Source organism: Colossoma macropomum, unplaced genomic scaffold (genome assembly GCF_904425465.1).
Source record: "Colossoma macropomum unplaced genomic scaffold, Colossoma_macropomum, whole genome shotgun sequence".
Classification (NCBI taxonomy): domain Eukaryota; kingdom Metazoa; phylum Chordata; class Actinopteri; order Characiformes; family Serrasalmidae; genus Colossoma; species Colossoma macropomum.
In genome coordinates, this window is record NW_023495917.1 from 62,312 (window position 1) to 80,699 (window position 18,388).

Here is an 18,388-nt window from a genome sequence, read left to right on the forward strand (position 1 = left end):
TAGATTGTGATGTCGGTAAGTTTACTGTTACATTAACATTTTATCATTTTATTTAGTTGCTTGAAAGTCAACAATTCCCAACTTTCAGTTATGTTGTGCAAGCTGGCAGCACAACAATAACCCCTGCTGAATAAAGACCATTAGAACCATTAGGATTAAAACCTAATGGTTTTTGCCCCCTTAATATTTACCAATAGAGACCAATATTTTCCAAGTGAAGCATTAGAAATGTATCTGGAATCTGTCACTAGATCACTTGTTAAATCGTTAGGATCGTTTACATTATCAACCCATCAAGAAAAGCCAAAACACATTACAAACCCCCAAGAACCAACAGAAACTCTTAATGGTTTTGATCATCAGGGACATTATAATCCACATTATAATCCATTATTGCGCATTAATTTAAATCATGCTTGGTGTGGAGCAGATTGTGTAGTACTGCTGAAAACGCTGCTGATAGCTACCATTAGCAATCATAGGCATTCAGACTGCAAGTTCAAGTCGGGGACCACAAAACCGTGAGACAGAACTCTATACAAATCATAAAAATCGGTACATTTGTGCATATTTTTAAATGCTCATGTAAAACATGTAAAAACAATATTAATTTAGAATGCGTAGCGTCTTTACAAATACTGGTGTATTCTCACCATTGAGTCATATCCATCAATGAGAGAAGCCGTTCTGCAGACATATCAGCCAATGAAAGTTAAGGGGGTGTTCCTGATGTGGGCGTTCTCATTTTATGGAAACGCCTTTCGTTGCCGTTCGACACTATTGTTTGGATTAGCTTAGAAGTGAGCGGCGGCACTGACCTCCAAAAGTTGTGATTATCAGTATCAGCTGTATTTGTTTTCATTTGTAACATTACAGATATGGTTACAAGTTGCATGTTCTGAGTTCTGAGGCACAGTGGGGTGGCTTATTATCATAAGGCATGAATTCTAGTTCTCTTTGATGGCTATTTAAGCAATAGAACACTCAAGATTGTGTGTTATTGCATAATAATGTCACGGCTATGATTTGATATATGATTAGATTATTACAGCCGTGATGTTATTCGCTATAACACACAACCTTGAGTGTTCTATTGCTTTTATACAGTTTCTACAAAATAAACAAACAAAATAAATCAAAGAGTTTCATACTGAATATGCTTTAATACTGACAATACCTTCTGCCAAAAAGTAGTTCTACAACAAATGAGTTGTTGCTATGCAATGGTAAAATTCCCTAGACCAGGGGTTGGCAACGTAGCTCTTTTACTGCCCTGTTGCAGCCCCACAGCAGAATTAGATTTTTAGGTAAAAAAATAATACTCATTTGCAGTAAAATAAAGCTTTGCTGATCATTCAACACAGTTTAACAATAAATGGTCTTAAACACTGGAGTTAATGTATAACTGCTAATTCACCCTTTAACCCTGAAGATTGGCGCGCAGACTGCTGGTCACCATATCAACACACAACAACCTCACCTAGCTAGTAGCTAACGAAACGGCAGAGAGAGATTTAAGACGAACATTGATAATTTGGAGATGAATGGACTTATTTGCAATTATAATCACTCCAGCTGGTTTCCTGATACGTTTAATCTGTAACAAGAAACTGCCAAACACTAAAGTTGCAAAGCTGAAGTCAGTTTCTCATTCACATTTTCCCATTCCACCTTAAATGATGCAGCAGTTACATTCTGGTACGTCAGGCATCATTTAAGGTGGAATATGAAAATTTGAACATGAAGCTGGCGAATGAGAAGCGACTTCAGCCTCATTAAAAAATCAAATATTTAGAGACATTTTTCAAAAACTATTCCTTTTGAGGAAAACTTTCCTGCTAGAGATGTGAGAAAAGCGGCCATAGCTGAGCTAAAGCTTAAAGCAGAGCAAATTAAGCATGTGTTTTCGTTTATATTATATTTTTTAGCCTATACTAGGACATTAGCATGTACTGAGACATATTTACAGCCAAGATGGTAAAATTGACATTGTTGTGGCTCCCAAGGTGGTTTGATTTTTGTCGAAAGGCCAAAATGGCTTTTCTCAGCATTTGGGTTGCCGACCTCTGCCCTAGCTTGTTGTGCCCTGTGCACAGCCCAAGATAACTGCTAATACTATAAAGCTCACCTTTTGTGATACAGATAGAGCCATAGAACTGTAGAAATATCAAAGTTCAGAATTTGATGTGCGTCTGCAGTCACACCCTTCTGTCCTAACAGGTTGCAGGTCAAATGTTATCTTAAAATCATCCATCTTGTCAATGTCTCAATTTGTATGAGCACAAATACAAAACAACTAAGGTTTGCATGCATAAAGCCTGTAAACTTGTTACTTGGCAACACGTCAGCGGAGTGATACAGTTTTGCTGTGGAAAAAACAGTGCTGTTGTCACAAATATCAGCACGATTACAACACTTCTCAACCAATCAGCTCGGAACCAGGTCGGAACCAAATGTTGCATAATTATTATTAGTATATGGAACAAATGAGACTGTCTAATATAGTCTAACACATAACCGGTGTACACTGATAAATCAGTGTGATGAGTCAGTTATTAATCTCAGTGTTACTGAACTGCTTTGAGGGATGATTAAACTGAACAGTCTTCTGAGTAGTTTAAATGTTCACAAGTGATAAGCGATAGTGTTGTACTGGACTTCTGCATGCATTTGGCCATGTTACATATAACATTATTAACTAAAAATCATACAGCTACCCACGTTACTGTCAAATTAGCAATACAGTAGATTTTATTATTGGGATATGGCAAATTTTTGGTGAAAGGGTAGCATGATTATAAGAGCAATAGTGGACTGAAACAGGCCATGAGAGCCAAAATAATGTTGGGAATTTTGTAATCATTTTTGCATTCATTTGAATAATTTAATTTTTTCATGAAACATTAACATAATTACATTTACTGCCAACCAGTAAGAGTAAAGAACAGTGTGAAATAAAAAGTACTGCAGAGGTTTTCTCAGAATGTGTATGTATTCCAAATGTTTTCTAAATACATTACTTTCTTAAGTATTGTAATGCGGGGGTTCTCAACCTTGTCCACCTCAAGACCCACCTGTTTATCACTAGAAAGCAGGAAGGCCCACAAGATAACAAAACTGAACAGTTTTGCTTAAAAATGTAATTTTTGGGAAATTTTCAATACAGTGATATGTGGGGGGCTGCTCGTGCAATATGTGATGTATATCAGTGAACATGAAATATATAAATATATTTATATATTTTAACTGGTGATATAAATATAGAAATTAGTTGGTAAAGGAGTGACATGCACAGTTACACAGACATACACAGTCCATCTCTTGCTCAAATGTTGTTAAACTTCAGGAAAAAGATGTCAAGGTTTTTTTTTTTTTACTTTTGTCATGAAAGTCTAACAAAAGTGAGAGCAAAATGGATGCTAACAGGCTAGCCTGCTACCTAGCATTTCGCCTCGTCTATGTATTTGAAAGTACCCTTAAAATAAAGCTTTCAGCAGTTAATGAATCATATTACAGAAATGACAACAGTTTTCCCACAGTTATTTCCCACCCAGGTAGTCTGTTTCACTCGGAAATATGTCACGTTAAGAAAAAAAAAATGCGTTTTGATTTCCAGTTCAACTTTAAGAGCATTTGAGTGTGTAGTTACGAGTACCATCTTAATAGGCCGTTAATAATCCTAATTTTCTGCATTGCATATAAGCAGCCCTAGCTTAGGCTAATTACTTACCTGCGTCCTATGTCATGGTCTATTACAATGTTTGTTTGTTTTTTTTTTAATTGGCTCCTCTGATTGTAGTCTGTAATCATCATTAGACAAAGACTGATTAGTTTTTCTTTGTCATTGCAGCTTCTGTCAAAAAGTGGTACAGCAAGGATCAGAACATATTTCCTGTGCCGTGGCAGACCACCTTTAACAAGCCCCTGGACAGTTTGGCAGTGGAGGCTACACGTCCAACCCAAAACAGTTAGGAGCACAATATGTATCCAATTTAACGATGTTTTTTTTCTGTTTCTTTGAAAAATGTTGTCTTTAGTTGTCTTACTAAAATAAATAAGCAAATGTTTTATTGGTACTTTTTTTGTCAGCTGTCTTATTTTGAGAACAATTATGAATATATGATATAATGAATATAATATGTAAGCATGAATTCATGGTTGAAGTTAGGTTGAATTCAAGTCGCTGAAGAACTTTGGGTTTTGACGTCAGTCCGAACAGCTTGAAAAAGACGTGTTTTCAAGGAGTCGTTGCTTTGTGTTTTTTGTTGTTGTTTGTTTGTGTGTGTGTGTGTGTTTAATTTTTTTATTTTATTTTTTTTTAAGGTGACTTTCAGAAAGGCGTTAAGGTGGCCACAGCTAGGATGGGGCAGTCATGGCACAGGTGGTAGAGCGGGTTGTTCACTAATTGCAGGGTTGGCAGTTCAATCCCAGACTCTTCCTATTGGCAACTGTAGTGCACTTGAGCAAGGCACCCAAATGCTCTGTCCGACGTTGGAGGTTGATGCACAGTCAACGCTAGGTTTTGACGTCAGCCTGATTTTTCATTTGCAACCAAAATTCAACGTCTGTCCAACGTCGGGGATTGACGTCAAGCCAACGTTGGGTTTTGGCGTCAGCCCGATTTTCATTTTCAACTAAAACTCAACCTCTGGCCAACGTCGGGAGTTGACGTCAAGCCAACGTTGGGTTTTGGCGTCAGCCCGATTTTCATTTTCAACCAAAACTCAACGTCTGTCCAACGTCGGAGGGTTGACGTCAAGCCAACGTTGGGTTTTGGCGTCAGCCAGATTTTCATTTTCAACCAAAATTCAACGTCTGTCCAACATTGGAGTCCAACGTCTGTCTGACGGCAAATTGACGTCCTGTGCCTGCAGGGTTTGTTTCAGAAGCTGCTGGATTTGTCTGTGTGCCACAACAACAAACTGGCAGTGGTAAAATAATGCAGACCAGTTAAACAGTAAGTATCATCACAAACACAGTAGAACAGAATGTGTTAACGGTTTATGTACAGGTTTCCTGGTCATCAGCTGCCGGACTCATTTTATGACTAAGAACCTGTTTAAAGGAGCGGTTCAGCAAAATATAAAATTTAAACGGTTTCCTACTGACCCCAATGTCGTCTTTTAGCCCAGACTTGATTGGTATCCAAACTTTGTTTTGGAGCTGTGAAGCTAACATTTCTAACAAACACTAGAAGTCAATATTCACCTAAATCATTTCTGTAAATACTTCCTGAAAACATCTTTCAACCTCTCAAACCACGTCTATGTCTTCATTAAGGCGGCGCAGACTTCTCAGTGTGGTGTAGAACACAGTCCGACACACTGTGGGCTATAAAAGTGACCACAGTGTCATCACAGAGTAGATGCTGCGGGTGACCTCTCTGTCTCAGGAGCAGGATTGCTGATCTAGAATCGTTTATTATAGAAATGACAGTCATAATTACTGATCCAACATCAGTCCTGTGCAGCCTTTGTGTTGCCTGAAATGTCCGTAGTGGTGAAGTTTTGTTCATTTCTGTAGCTCAAAGTAAGTCATTCTGTGTCCAACACTACACTGACAAGTCTGCTGACTGTAATGGAGACCTAGATGAGGTTTGAGAGGGTTGAGAGAAGTTTTAGGGATGTATTTATGGAAACATCTGGGTTAATATTGCCTTCTAGTGTTTGAGCAACGTTACACATAACCAGCACCAAACTGAAGAAGCAGAACCAGTAATTGTAGTCATTTCAGTCAAATTTGATATTGGAATTTGTAAGACATTAAAAAAAAGTCAAATAATAATACTGAGCTTTTCTGTGATGCTTCCTATGTTATATAGCTGCATTCTGTACTGTTTACTGCCCAGTTCCTTTTTTGGACCGTGCTTTATTCCTTTAACAGATAAACACTGACCAAAATAAGAGAGAGGCTTTTCAGTTCCCAGCAGTCTAGAATAGAGTTTAGAGATCTCATGGGTCTTAGGAGAAAATATAAAATTAGAGACAGTATATAAAATCAGAGACAGTGTATAAAATTAGAGACAGTATATAAAATTAGAGACGAGCTCAAGCCCTTTGCATTTAAAAGATCAGCACTACTTCACAGCTGTTTAGACCCGTTGGCCACTGAAATAAACATTTAAAAATAACTAATATAATGTTAATAAATATTATAATGTTAATAATTATAAATAATTTAAATGAGTTTAATTATTGCATGATTATTATTATTATTATTATTACTATTATTGTTATTTAATCATTTGTTTATTTTATAATAATAATAGTAAATTTTGTAAATCAGTGTAATTATTTTAAAATGACTATTATTGTTATTATTATTATTATACAAATAAAATAAAACATAAAATTAAGTTCGTATATTATTGAATAAATAAATACATATAAATAAATAAACTAATTAATTAATACAAATAAACACATTGAATTATTATTATGTAATCGTTTATTTATCTTACTATTGTTAGGATATTAGAATAACGATTATAAATAATGTAAATAAGTATATTTATTATTCTGATAATTATTATTTTTATTATTTTGAAATCAAAATAAAGCATAAATGAAATCAAATTTTTATATTATAGAATAAATAAATAGATAATAATAAGAAGAAGAAGTGAAAAATATAAAAAAGCCATCAATCCTTATGCAGAATTTCTGTGTATAAATTATTCATACACAAGCATAAAACTGCATCCATGATCCTATAGTGTGCAGAACAAACTGAAGAGGTGAGATCACTGGATATAGATATAGGGATGAATGAGGAGGACAGGATGGAGAGAGGAGAGGAGAGTGTGAGTGAGAGTCATTATCACTGCTGTTTACACTGCTCTGCAGCTTTTCTGAACTGTGGAATTTTCTTCTTCTTCACGTCTCTCTCTGCTCTTTCTCTGAGCTCCCACTTCAGCTGGACTATCTCTTTGTCTTTGGCCTCAACCAGTTCTTCCATCTCTCTTCTCAGCTCTTCCTCTCTCTCCACACTTTCATACATCTCGTTGGTGAGTAGCCACCATCATTTTCTGACCCCAAACTGAAGATCTTATCCATCAGTGCAGTGACCTGAGTGCGGTCTGCCATGTTCTCATTGATAAAGAAGTGATAGCGTCCACCACACGTCTCCACCACCTGACTCAGCTCGTTTCCTGCTGTAGCCAAATACTCCTTTATGGTCCGGTTTTCCAGTCGGTCCACCTCAGTGAAGAGAACGATGGTGTATTTAGGCGCCTCATCACCAAAGATCCAGTGCAGTCTCTTCACCGTCTGCCGATCCTCCTGAGTGAAGCGACCCACTGAGAGCACCAGGAGGAAGACGTGTGGTCCAGGACAGGACAGAGTGATACATTCAACCAGTCTGTTAATCACTGCTGTTTCTGTCAGGTCAGTGTCAAATAAACCAGGAGTGACGACCACAGACACTTTACAGCCATCAACCTCTGCTCTGGCCTTTATACAGTCTTTGGTCACTGACTGAGCAGAACTGGACACGTGGAAGACCTCCTGGCCCAAGATGGTGTTTCCAGTAGAGTCTTCCCCACACCAGTCTTCCCCACCAGCACTATCCTTATAGAGACTTAAAACAGAAAACAGAGCAATGTTAAGGAAGAACACTAAGGCCTTGTTCAGACTTTCAGACCTAATCCTATTTGTGGTAAATCCAGATTGTACCCAGACTGATTTTTGATAGTGTGAACTGCACAAAACCACATGAAATCCAATTTTTGATAACTGGAGTAATGGAAGTGCTGGGATTCAGGAAGAGTGCAGACGATTTATGCTCATGCCAGAGAATTTTGAAGAGTTCGGAGGATGAGACGATGTACGTCCAACTCTCCTGCAGCCACGTTTGAAATCCGCATCACCAGCACAGTTACTGATGCCTATGTTGTTACCATAGCAACCCATGCAGATAGGTTTGTGATGTCTAAACACACAACCTGATCTGATCACTTGTCAATAACAGGGTGGACAGTCGCCTCAAAAGTTCTGCCTGGAGCCTAAACAGAGCCTCATTGAAGAACTTTGTTTAATCCAAATGACCAAATAAAAAATAACTTTAAATAAAATATTAAAAAAAAATTAAATTTCACAATTTTATTTTTATACTTTTTTTCAACTTTTGCATATAAGACACAAGCCAGTTATGATATTGGGGGAAAATAGTGTCATTTAGGGCTTTTGGATTTGTGTTTTTTGCTACATCAAGTCTGTTTATGCTCAGAACTGTAGAGGTCACTTCATTTGGACTGTACTTGGTCCAGTGAAGCTCACATATTAGCTATGGCTTCATATTAGTGTGCTGCATCTTAGTGACGGCTCCTCCAACAGCAACTGAAAGGTCTGACAGTGAATACACAGATATATTCACTAATATCTGTTCCAAAAGTATTCATGGATACATTCATCTCAAACAGTATCGAGTTTTTACTCATTCATTTATTTTTATTGACGTTACTTTATTTGTTCGCTGCCATTTCGGGTAAGGAAGAAGCGAGTAATGGAGGCTGTTTATAAGGAGCCTGGCTGCTTCCTGCCCCCCCCCAAGTAAAGTTGTGTCAGAGAGCCTGTAGAAAGGAGAGTTTCCACTCTGCAGGGTCTTCCGGGTTTCAGACGCTAGAGGGCGATCCCGAGCGAGTTCAAAATGAATGGGTTGATATGGAGCATTTGAGCAAAATCATAGTTTATGAATGCTTAAATAGTTTTAATATAAAAGAATACAATCATTTCCTGAACACAGAACAGCATAAAACACTTTAACACCGCTGTTATGTTTTTAAGAGCTTTTAAACTCGAGTTATAGGAGTTTAAAACGGCGCCTCATGTACGTTCATGACGTCAGTGAGCGCGAACAGCCAATGAGCCGCTCCGCTCGCCAATCAATCATCACACTCTAGCAGTAAAGCCCGCCTCCTGCTGCCCAAAACCCGTTTGCTGTAGAAAAAAGTAAACAAACAGGTGAGATTTCTTTGTTTTTTAGTAAAATCCATCCTTCTACTGTCTAAAATTAAAGGAAAGTTCTGGTTCAGTGATTAGAAACTATTTTAACTGTTCATTTTTAGCCGTTGAGCTCCATTCACTCCCATTCACTGAGGACTCACTCGCGGGCGCCCCCTGCTGATCAGCAGTCCTGTTATGATATAACGGGAGGAACAGGAGCGGCCAGGCTCCTCATACACCCGCTCTGGTTGTGTAATGGCGGCTGTTTCCGGTTTGCTGTTAGTTTCGGTTTTGTCTGTGTGCAGACTCCGGGTCCCGGATGTAGTCTGTGTCTCTCGGCTTCCTCAGAGCTCCGTCTTCGAGTAGCTCGTGTAGCGAATAGTTTTATTTGAACTTATTTTACAACAGAATGGTTTTAACGCGCCGATGATTCTCCAGAGAGAAACTAAAGGAATGAGTTCATCAGAAGAGCAACGTCATCTACAGGTTTAACCCTGCAGTCCACAGAAACTACAGTAACTACAGAAACTACAGAAATGGCCCACTCGGACAGTAAGTAGCCTTCAGTGCTGAAACTGTAGCGTTAAGCTGAAGCGGGTCAGATCAGCTCCGGGACTCTGTCCTCCTATCCTCGTGTCCTAATGGCTGGTTCAGTATTTGTCAGTGTTGTTGAAGGTTTAGGTAGAGTTTGGTGTTGGAGAGTCAGTGCGGATCAGTCCAGACAGAAAATGTGAACGTTTTGTGACAAAGAACCGTCTGTACTGTTATATATATTTATCTTTTAACATAATCAAGCAGTTTCTTATGATATAAAATAATAATGAAAAAAAAGGAAAGACAAAAAGTCTGGCCTGGGCCTCTTAACCCCACTGAAAACGCTGAAAGCACCCTTAGAAACCATTACGTGTTTTTGTTGGTCTCTGATGGTTTTTTTGATGGGTTGCTATCACTATGTAAAGGATTCTAATGGTTTAATAGGTGACCAGTGGCTGATTCTAAGTGCATTTGATGGTTTCCTTAAGGTCTTCTACAGGAAGCTAGTGGTCTCTGTTGAAAAGCCAATTCCCATTAGAAAGTAAATCCATTAGGTTTTAATCCTAATGGTTTCTAATGGTTCAGCAGGGAAATTCTAACCCACTTCTGTTAATTCTGAATAAGCCCAGTCAGTGTCTTAGGAGAAGTGATTCATTTTAGTGATAGGTAAGCTCATGACCTACATCTTTTAAAGATTATTAAATAAAACAAAATAATAAATAAGTGAATGATGGACATTAAAGCTGGGAGCCAGATTTTCAACAGATTTTCAACAGTTTGTTTTCAAGGTAGGGCTACTCCCTCTGATTCCCTCAAGCTGTCTGATTATAGTGTGCTCACTAATGTTCTGTTAATCTACTAATCACACGTTTTTGTTATTCATATATTCACTTATTTGTTGATTTTTTTTTTTTTCAAACCTGTAGATATTTCTGTAAATGTAAGTTTAAACTTTGTAGCTGCTGCATCTTCACAGTTAAGCTTCATTATATTTTACCAAATTGTTTGTTTATGTGGGCGGCACGGTGGCGAGGTGAACCAGTTCTTGGATTTTCCCATGGTAGTAAGGTCAAGGTACGTGAGGCCCTTAGACGCAGCCACAGGTGCACACCAACTTAACTACTTATGATGACTGGTAGAAGCTTCTAAAAGTCATTTTTCGAATCTTACAGTATGTTTAAATTTGGTGTATATAAACTTTTAACCCACTGGAAATGTGATGTACTGAATTAAAGCTAAAATAAATCTGTGTCTAAGAAAATGAAAAATTGAGTTGACTATCTATCTATCTGTCTACCTATCTGTTTATCTATCTGTCTATCTATCTATCTCATCACTTTTGGGACAAAACCCTGTATCCTCGTATCCCTCATTTGGAAATAGTCCAGAAAGACTTGGGATAAATAACTCCATTAACTTCCATTAGAAGTTGAGAATTTTTTTTCTTCTCCTGTTAAAGGTTCCACCCTCATTGTTTGTGTCTCCTTTTTTTTGTTGTTATCGTCTCACTAGGGGAGCAGGACCTCCGGGTGGTCCTTCACGGGAATGTAGGTGCAGGCAAGAGTGAATCAGGCAACACACTGCTTGGATCTTCATGCTTTTTGTCTGAGCTCAGTGGCTCTGCAGTCACCCAGCAGTGCGAGGCTCAGACTGTGACCTTGGGAGGAAAGCGGATCATGGTGGTGGACACTCCAGGACTGACTGCAACAATGGACTCAAACACAGCTAAGAAGAAACTGCTCCAGTGCCTCCAGCTCTCAGCCCCAGGGCCTCATGTTTTCCTGCTGGTGATCCCCCTGGGCCGATTCACCCAGGATGAGAGGGACACAGTGGACAGACTGATAGAAGTGTTTGGGCAGAAGCTCTACATGTTCACCATTATCCTCTTCACTTTTAAAAGAAAAAATACCTCCATTGAGGAGTATATCAGGACTGCTGGGGACAGTCTTCAGCAGCTGGTTCAGAAGTGTGGCAGCAGGTACCACGCCTTCAGTGAAAACCCTGGTAAAAAGGATCAAGAGGAACTTCTAGCAAAGATAGACAAACTGGTAGCAGCCAATGGTGGTAGATGGTACACAAACACAGACGACGAGATGAAAGATCTTGAAATGAAACTGAAGCATCAACATTTAGGTGGTAAGTAAATTAAGTTATTTGATGAAGCTTAATAGCCAATTCATTTTAAAAGTGCTTAAAAAGGTTATCATTTTTTGACAGACTAGGTTATAGGTATAAGACAAAGCATAGACCTATAGACTAGAGCTGCACCCTATATCAATAGATCATAAAGCAATATATATATATAGTGAGGGGCTGATCCGATTCCGATACACAACTGCCGATACCGATACAGATTCTGATACAAGAGCTCTTTTCACTTTAATATTATCATTGTTATTGTTGTTAAGGTGTTTAATCTTCCAATCACTAAGCATATCTGTAATAGAGGCTGCAGCTGAACTGCTGGTGTGTGACTCCCTGCACTTTTCCTCCTGTCTTTATGGACTTTGCTTTGTGCACTGGTGCACAGTCATGTTGGAACAGGAAGGGGCCATCCACAAACTGTTCCCACAAAGTTGGGAGCATGAAATTGTCCAAAATCTCTTGGTCTGCTGAAGCATTAAGAGTTCCTTTCACTGGAACTAAGGGGCCGAGCCCAACAACCCCACACCATAATCCCCCCTCCGCCAAACTTTACACTTGGCACAATGCAGTCAGACAAGTACCGTTCTCCTGGGCAACCGCCATACCCAAACTCGTCCATCGCATTGCCAGATGGAGAAGCGTGATTCGTCACTCCAGAGAACACTCTAGAGTCCAGTGGCGGCGCTTTACACCACTGCATTCAACGCTTTGCATTGCGCTTGGTGATGTAAGGCTTGGATGCAGCTGCTCAGTCATGGAAACCCATTCCATGAAGCTCTCTATGCTGTTCTTGAGCTGATCTGAGGGCCACATGAAGTTTAGAGGTCTGTAGTGATTGACTCTGCAGAAAGTTAGCGACCGCTGCACACTATGCACCTCAGCATCCGCTGACCTCGCTCTGTTATTTTATGTGGCTGACCACTTTGTGGCTGAGTTGCTGTCATTCCCAATCGCTACCACTTTGTTATAATACCACTGACAGTTGACTGTGGAATATTTAGTAGCGAGAATTTCACGACTGGACTTTTTGCACAGGTGGCATCCTATCACTGTACCACGCTGGAATTCACTGAGCTCCTGAGAGCGACCCATTCTTTCACTAATGTTTGTAGAAGCAGTCTGCAGGCCTAGGTGCTTGGTTTTATACACCTGTGGCCATGGAAGTGATTGGAACACCTGAATTCAATGATTTGAGTGAATACTTTTGGCAAAATAGTTGTATGTTTCCGAGTTCACAGTGGGTCTTATGAGAGACACTGGAACATCTGAGCTCCAAATATCAGTTGTGAAGCTCATGGCTTAAACATCTGTCTAACTGCGCCGCTAACTGTGATGACACTTGGTTGTACAGTTTGAGTATCAACATCTCTGAATCTCTGAAATGTATTTTCAGGAATACAGATTTTACCTGGGCTCTAAGTTCTCCAACAGGCTGTGAAATCCATTTTCCACTACAGATAGCGGTTAGTCATCAAGTATAATGAAGTTGAGCAGCTTCTCGGTGACCCCTTTAGCCTTTGGGTTGTGTACTGGACATTTATCGCATTTCTGGAAAGCATCAGCGAGCCTCGCTGCCGGGCGGCGTCTTCCTGTCTCTTAGCATGAGCTCCTGGTATTCTTTCACATGAAACCTCTGCAGGTGATTAAACTGGTTGTATTGTACAAAGCAGCCGTACTTTCACCCCTCGGCACGCTGGCCTTACACACTTTACAAGTACTGGTCTTGCTTTTCTGTGTTTCCGGACTGAAATATCACCAAACAAACGACATTTTAGTCAAACCAGCAGCTGTGATTTGCTCACTCAGTTACAGACTGAAGTTGCCATGGGTTCATGGTAAGATGTGGAATGGAATCTGGATCGGTGATGTGTCTGTTATGTTATGTTACGTTACGGCGGGTTCATGGTCCAGTGCAAGCTGGACTGGGACATGGATTGGTAAGTGGATCGGCCCTCTCCGTCCGATATCCAATGAGTGAAGTGACGTCAACGTCGGACCCGAGACCGATATAGGATTGGATCTGTCCCATCTCTAAATATATCCTATTTTTATCACCACAGTGATATGAGTTTCCACAGTAAACACATGGAGATATGATAAAAGTTGGAAATAGAGTTTCGTTAACTTTTTGAACAGCTGAATGTACGTAACAGACGTTTTGGCACTTTTTTCTTTTCGGATTTGACTTAGGAACCACAGTTGGTAGTACTTACCCTTTATAGAGACTGCTTTGCTGTATCTGGAGTAATTCATTTTGGTATCAGCGAGAAGTAGTTCTTCTTCATGATTATGTGGTTTTTACTTTTGAGTCTTTGTTCCTCTCAGTGGTTGTTCTTCATGATCTCATGCCTGGATTTCTGCAAAGCTTCTTCGTGACGATGTCCGTTGTAAAAAGTGCTATAAATGTTGAATTGAATTGAAAAATCAAATCAGAACTTTTTAACGTAGTTAAAACCGACTGTGTTGGTCTGAATTATATTGGCTTCATTATACAGCAAAAACACTTCATTTTCAGGATCTGTATATGTTAAACATCCAGTCAAGGATGCAGTGAATTCGTACACGTTACTTTCATTCTCATCACAATATCCAACTTCATCTAATTTTTGTCTGCATTGTGAAATTATCAGTAGTCTGTGGACTCATTATACAAAAAGTTAATGAGTAATACGTTCATTAACACAATCAGAAACAAAAGAACACAGGGAGAATGTTAAAAATATTTGGGTCATAATATATTTGGTTGTACATTTGATTCACATTCCTTATTAAAGTGCCCTGTATATTCCAGCCCTGATACCTAAAACAATGTTAAATTTGTTTCTTGTTTTATTTTACAAAGCAGAATGTATTATAATGAGTAACACCTGTGTTCTTTCTGCATTCTTTATTTGTGTAAAAATTAATCAGCTTTTCTTTTCTCGTATGTTTAATCTTTCTTTAGCTCCTACTGGAGATGCCACTTAAGTGACATAATTATAAGGAATGTTTCATTTTTTATTTTTAGGGGGAAGCTTGACCTCCAAAACGAGTGTCTCTGAAAAACTTGGCAGGTGAGTTTTTGCATAAAGCATAAATTTTCTTACAATGACCTCAACAATATGATGCTCTCCTGCAGCTGGATGTAAATCTTGGAAAAGTGAACAGAGTATCTCAGTGGTGGGAGAAATTGCTCATGATATTTGATTGACATTAGTTGTAGAGGAAATAAGCAATTGAATTATTTTATTATTACTTGCTTACTTGCTCACACAAAGGATGCCTTAATAAAAGAGCAATTTATTGAGCTAAATATCAATTAAAAAGGTTCAAATTACTTTTAATAATGTAGTTGAATGTAAAGGAGAAGCTTACAGAACTCAAGTAATGTAATCAACCGCTGAATGGCATAAATCTGACTTAAGGTTTTTGTATGTGTGTAAAATAAGTGATTCAAATCTGTCATTAATGTGAACGAACCGGCGTCCTGAAATGACCCGCATGCGCACATCCTACTCAGTAACGTCACGTGAATGAATCATGTGCATCATCAGCACAAACTAACGAGCAGAACGAGCTTCGCTGAGAAGATCATTAACTCTGATCAGCTCTCAGCTTCATTATTAGAGTGAGACGAAGGAGAAAAAGGTGAGATGAGCTGCTTTTCCACCGTTTACAGGCTTTAACTAGCCTGTAGATCAGATTGAAAAGAATTCATGTGTACAAAATAGGAAAATTATGGATTCACCATCATTTTCCTATTTTGTACACATGAATTTCAAATGACTCCAGAGTTATGAACAAATTATGTACAACTATAGTTATTACTAGTACTAGTAACGTAGAGTAGTATTACTCTGTTACTGTTTTTGCTGAGCTGAATTAGGTTTGAAAAAGTGACAAATTGAATGAAAAAAAAGAATAAACGAGTGGAGAAACAATCCGTGTGCAGATGCTTCCAGACAGGTGTGCTGGATGATACCATTAAGCAAATAACATCCCACTGTGCTCTGTGTCATGTATAAAAATGCTGAGCTGACCCATCTGACCTCAACTTTGGATGTAAATGACTGTGAAAGAGGGTCATTATTGGGGCACAGAGCTTCAGTCACAAAGGCTGCTCATCTGGCCAGTGTTTCCATAGAAACAGTGACTAAAGTGATATCTGCCTTTAGGTGTATGGGCTGTGCTGCGGCCTTTACAGTCACCAAATCTCAACCCAGTTGAACAGCTATGGGAGATTTTGTAGCAGCATGTTAGACAGCGCTCTCCACCTCCAACTGAGGGAATATCTTTTGGAAGAACGGTGTTCCGTCCCTCCAGTACAGTTCCAGAGACTTGTAGAATCCACACCAAGGCACAATAAAGCTGTTCTGGTCACTCTTGGAGATCCAACATCCTCTCAGGACACTTTATGTTGGGTTTTCCTTTAACTTCTCATACATCTCTGTTATTTTGTTAAATTCCAAGCGACTTAATGTTTAAAGAATTATTTTTCTTTATTATTTTATTTTAACAAAAAGCCATTTTAACCTGTGTCCCACATTTTATGTGCACCCCTGTTACCCAAACCTGTTCCCCACATTAAAAAATGGGACGTTCCATTTATTATGATATAAACAGGAATTTGCATCATCGTCTTGTTTTCTGCAGAAAGACCATCAAACAAGTCAGTATTTTCATTCTGTTTTCTCAATTTACACACAAAAAGCTGATCTGGCTGCAGTAAAGCTTGACTATTCAACACTGTTGTTACGACCTGTCTAGGGGTTTGTGATGATCATAACATAAAAAAGGACAAAAGAGAGCCAGATGACGTTTAAACAGGTCAAGTCGTGTTATTTTCTTTTTATGCTGCTCTTTTGTGTAAACGACACAGGAGAACGTCAGAGTGGGCAAGCGCCAAAACAACAAACATAACCAGTCTAGCTAGAGATTGTAGAGAACTAACTTACCTATGTAAACATAAAGAAACAAAACTACAGTCAGTCTTCCCGAACTCCCTAACTATACCAAAAACAGGAGGAAAGAGGGACAAAAGAAATGGCACCCACTCCTACAACCTGGTCGGCATAAGAGTGAACATTTACAGAGACAGATCGTGAGCTTATGGTTTAACTGCAGAGATAACTGGGTAGGGAACAAGAGGTAAAGCTAAGCTATTTCATTTGGGAGGAGAATAGACAATCGCTAGCAACAAAACAAACAAACAAGCTGCGCTGCGGTTCACATCTAAAACAGTCGCTCCAAGCCGCCATGGAGGAAAGCCTCGATGACATCCGGCGCAGGCGTTGAAGATATACTCCATGCAATTTCAGCCAGCCAATCAGATGCAATTTCGTTACGGGTACTCCAGCCAATCACACACACAAGTGGGCGGGTTCCTAATAAGCGACAGTATGAGAGAGAGAGAGAGAAAGAAAGAGAAGCAAGCAAAACAAAACATGCATCCTATGGACGTAACACTGTTACCAAAATTATTGTTAGAAAAAAAATATGTATTTTTTCATTTATGTGAACTATATGGTAATTAGTAGTTAGCATGCAGCCTGTGCCCCCTGTCAAGCTAACAACTCCTGAGTGCTGCTTATTTTAGACTAAACTCACAACCATGTTACCCAGTTTTTATCCATTAATTAATTTAAATGAAAATGAAATGAAAATGGATTAAAAACAAATAATTTAATGAAAACATTTTGATTAAAACAATTTTTCAACTTACTTTATATGTGATTTTACTGCATTAATATAAGCGTAATGGGGAATATGATCTCTGTGTTCAGCCCTGATACCCATTCATTAATGGGTAAAATGGCTTATATAGTATCTAATTTGACAGCCTGATGTGGGAAAATATCATTTTCTGAAGGTTGAGCTCTTACTTTGATTAATACTGTGTCAAAAACACCAAAGAAGAAAGTAAAGTTTTAAAGACTTTCAAGGCCTAAAATGAGCTCTGTTCTCAGAAAGTGTGTAATACATGTGTGTCACTTGGTATCAACTTTCACTTTACCTTCTCCAAAGAGTGTTTAGAGAAATTACTGAGTGTAATAAGAGATGAAGTCATTGTGTGATGGTGGGAGACGCATTAAAGTCTACAGCTCTTAACAGAGAATGTGTTTTAGTCTGATTCACAGTAAGAGACCAGACTCTCCTGAGCCCAGCTGTGTGTCTATGAAGAGTGATCAGTCAATGGATAGAGACATAGCCTTCAAACAGGGAGAGTCTTCACCTGAACTGAGGTGAGTACAGTATCATGGATAATACTTATTACCACCCTGAATAGAGGGAGTAAAGACCACTGTAAACACCAGTGCAGTTTCCCCATAGATGGCTTTATCTAGAATGAGGAAAAGCCTGTGATCGCCCCCTACTGTCTGGATCGAGGCATAGCCAGTCGATCTCAGATCACTATAATAAGATCTACTGGTAGATTCTCTATTTAAGAGAAGAGCTAAGCTTTATGTCTGTTAATACTCTTTATCATGGATTCACCATCATTTTCCTACTTTTTACACATGAATTCTCAAACAGCTCCAGAGTTATGATTTTACCACAGATGAATTATTCTGTTTATGAGCTACTGAGCAACAAATCATTTTACATTTACATTTACATCATTTAGCAGACGCTCTTATCCAGAGCGACTTACAAAAAGTGCTTTGTCTATCCAGAGAAAGAATCTTCGCTAGCTACCGATAGGTTAGAGAGAAAGTCAGTCCTAAGCTCAGATACTGGTAGAATCAGAAGGTCATTGACACCTAGTGAAAAAGGGACAGAGTTAAACA

General features: G+C 38.9%; 1 protein-coding gene and 1 pseudogene across 2 annotated transcripts in view; one reads left to right on the plus strand and one right to left on the minus strand.

The window, feature by feature from the left end:
* LOC118803505 (GTPase IMAP family member 4-like) overlaps positions 1 to 18,148 on the plus strand; it is a 55,526-nt gene extending 37,378 nt beyond the window's left edge. Inside the window, exons 2-5 of one of the 2 annotated variants that reach the window (XM_036563998.1) lie at positions 9,462 to 9,494; positions 10,989 to 11,612; positions 14,629 to 14,674; positions 17,726 to 18,148. In XM_036563998.1, coding sequence (XP_036419891.1) covers positions 9,479 to 9,494; positions 10,989 to 11,612; positions 14,629 to 14,674; positions 17,726 to 17,846 — 807 coding nt within the window. In that variant the 5' untranslated portion in view covers positions 9,462 to 9,478 and the 3' untranslated portion in view covers positions 17,847 to 18,148. Of the gene's footprint in view, positions 1 to 9,180; positions 9,495 to 10,988; positions 11,613 to 14,628; positions 14,675 to 17,725 lie in introns of those variants that run through there. The other variant, XM_036563997.1, reaches the window with a different exon arrangement.
* LOC118803502 lies at positions 6,716 to 7,910 on the minus strand (annotated as a pseudogene).
* Positions 18,149 to 18,388: the final 240 nt, after the last annotated feature.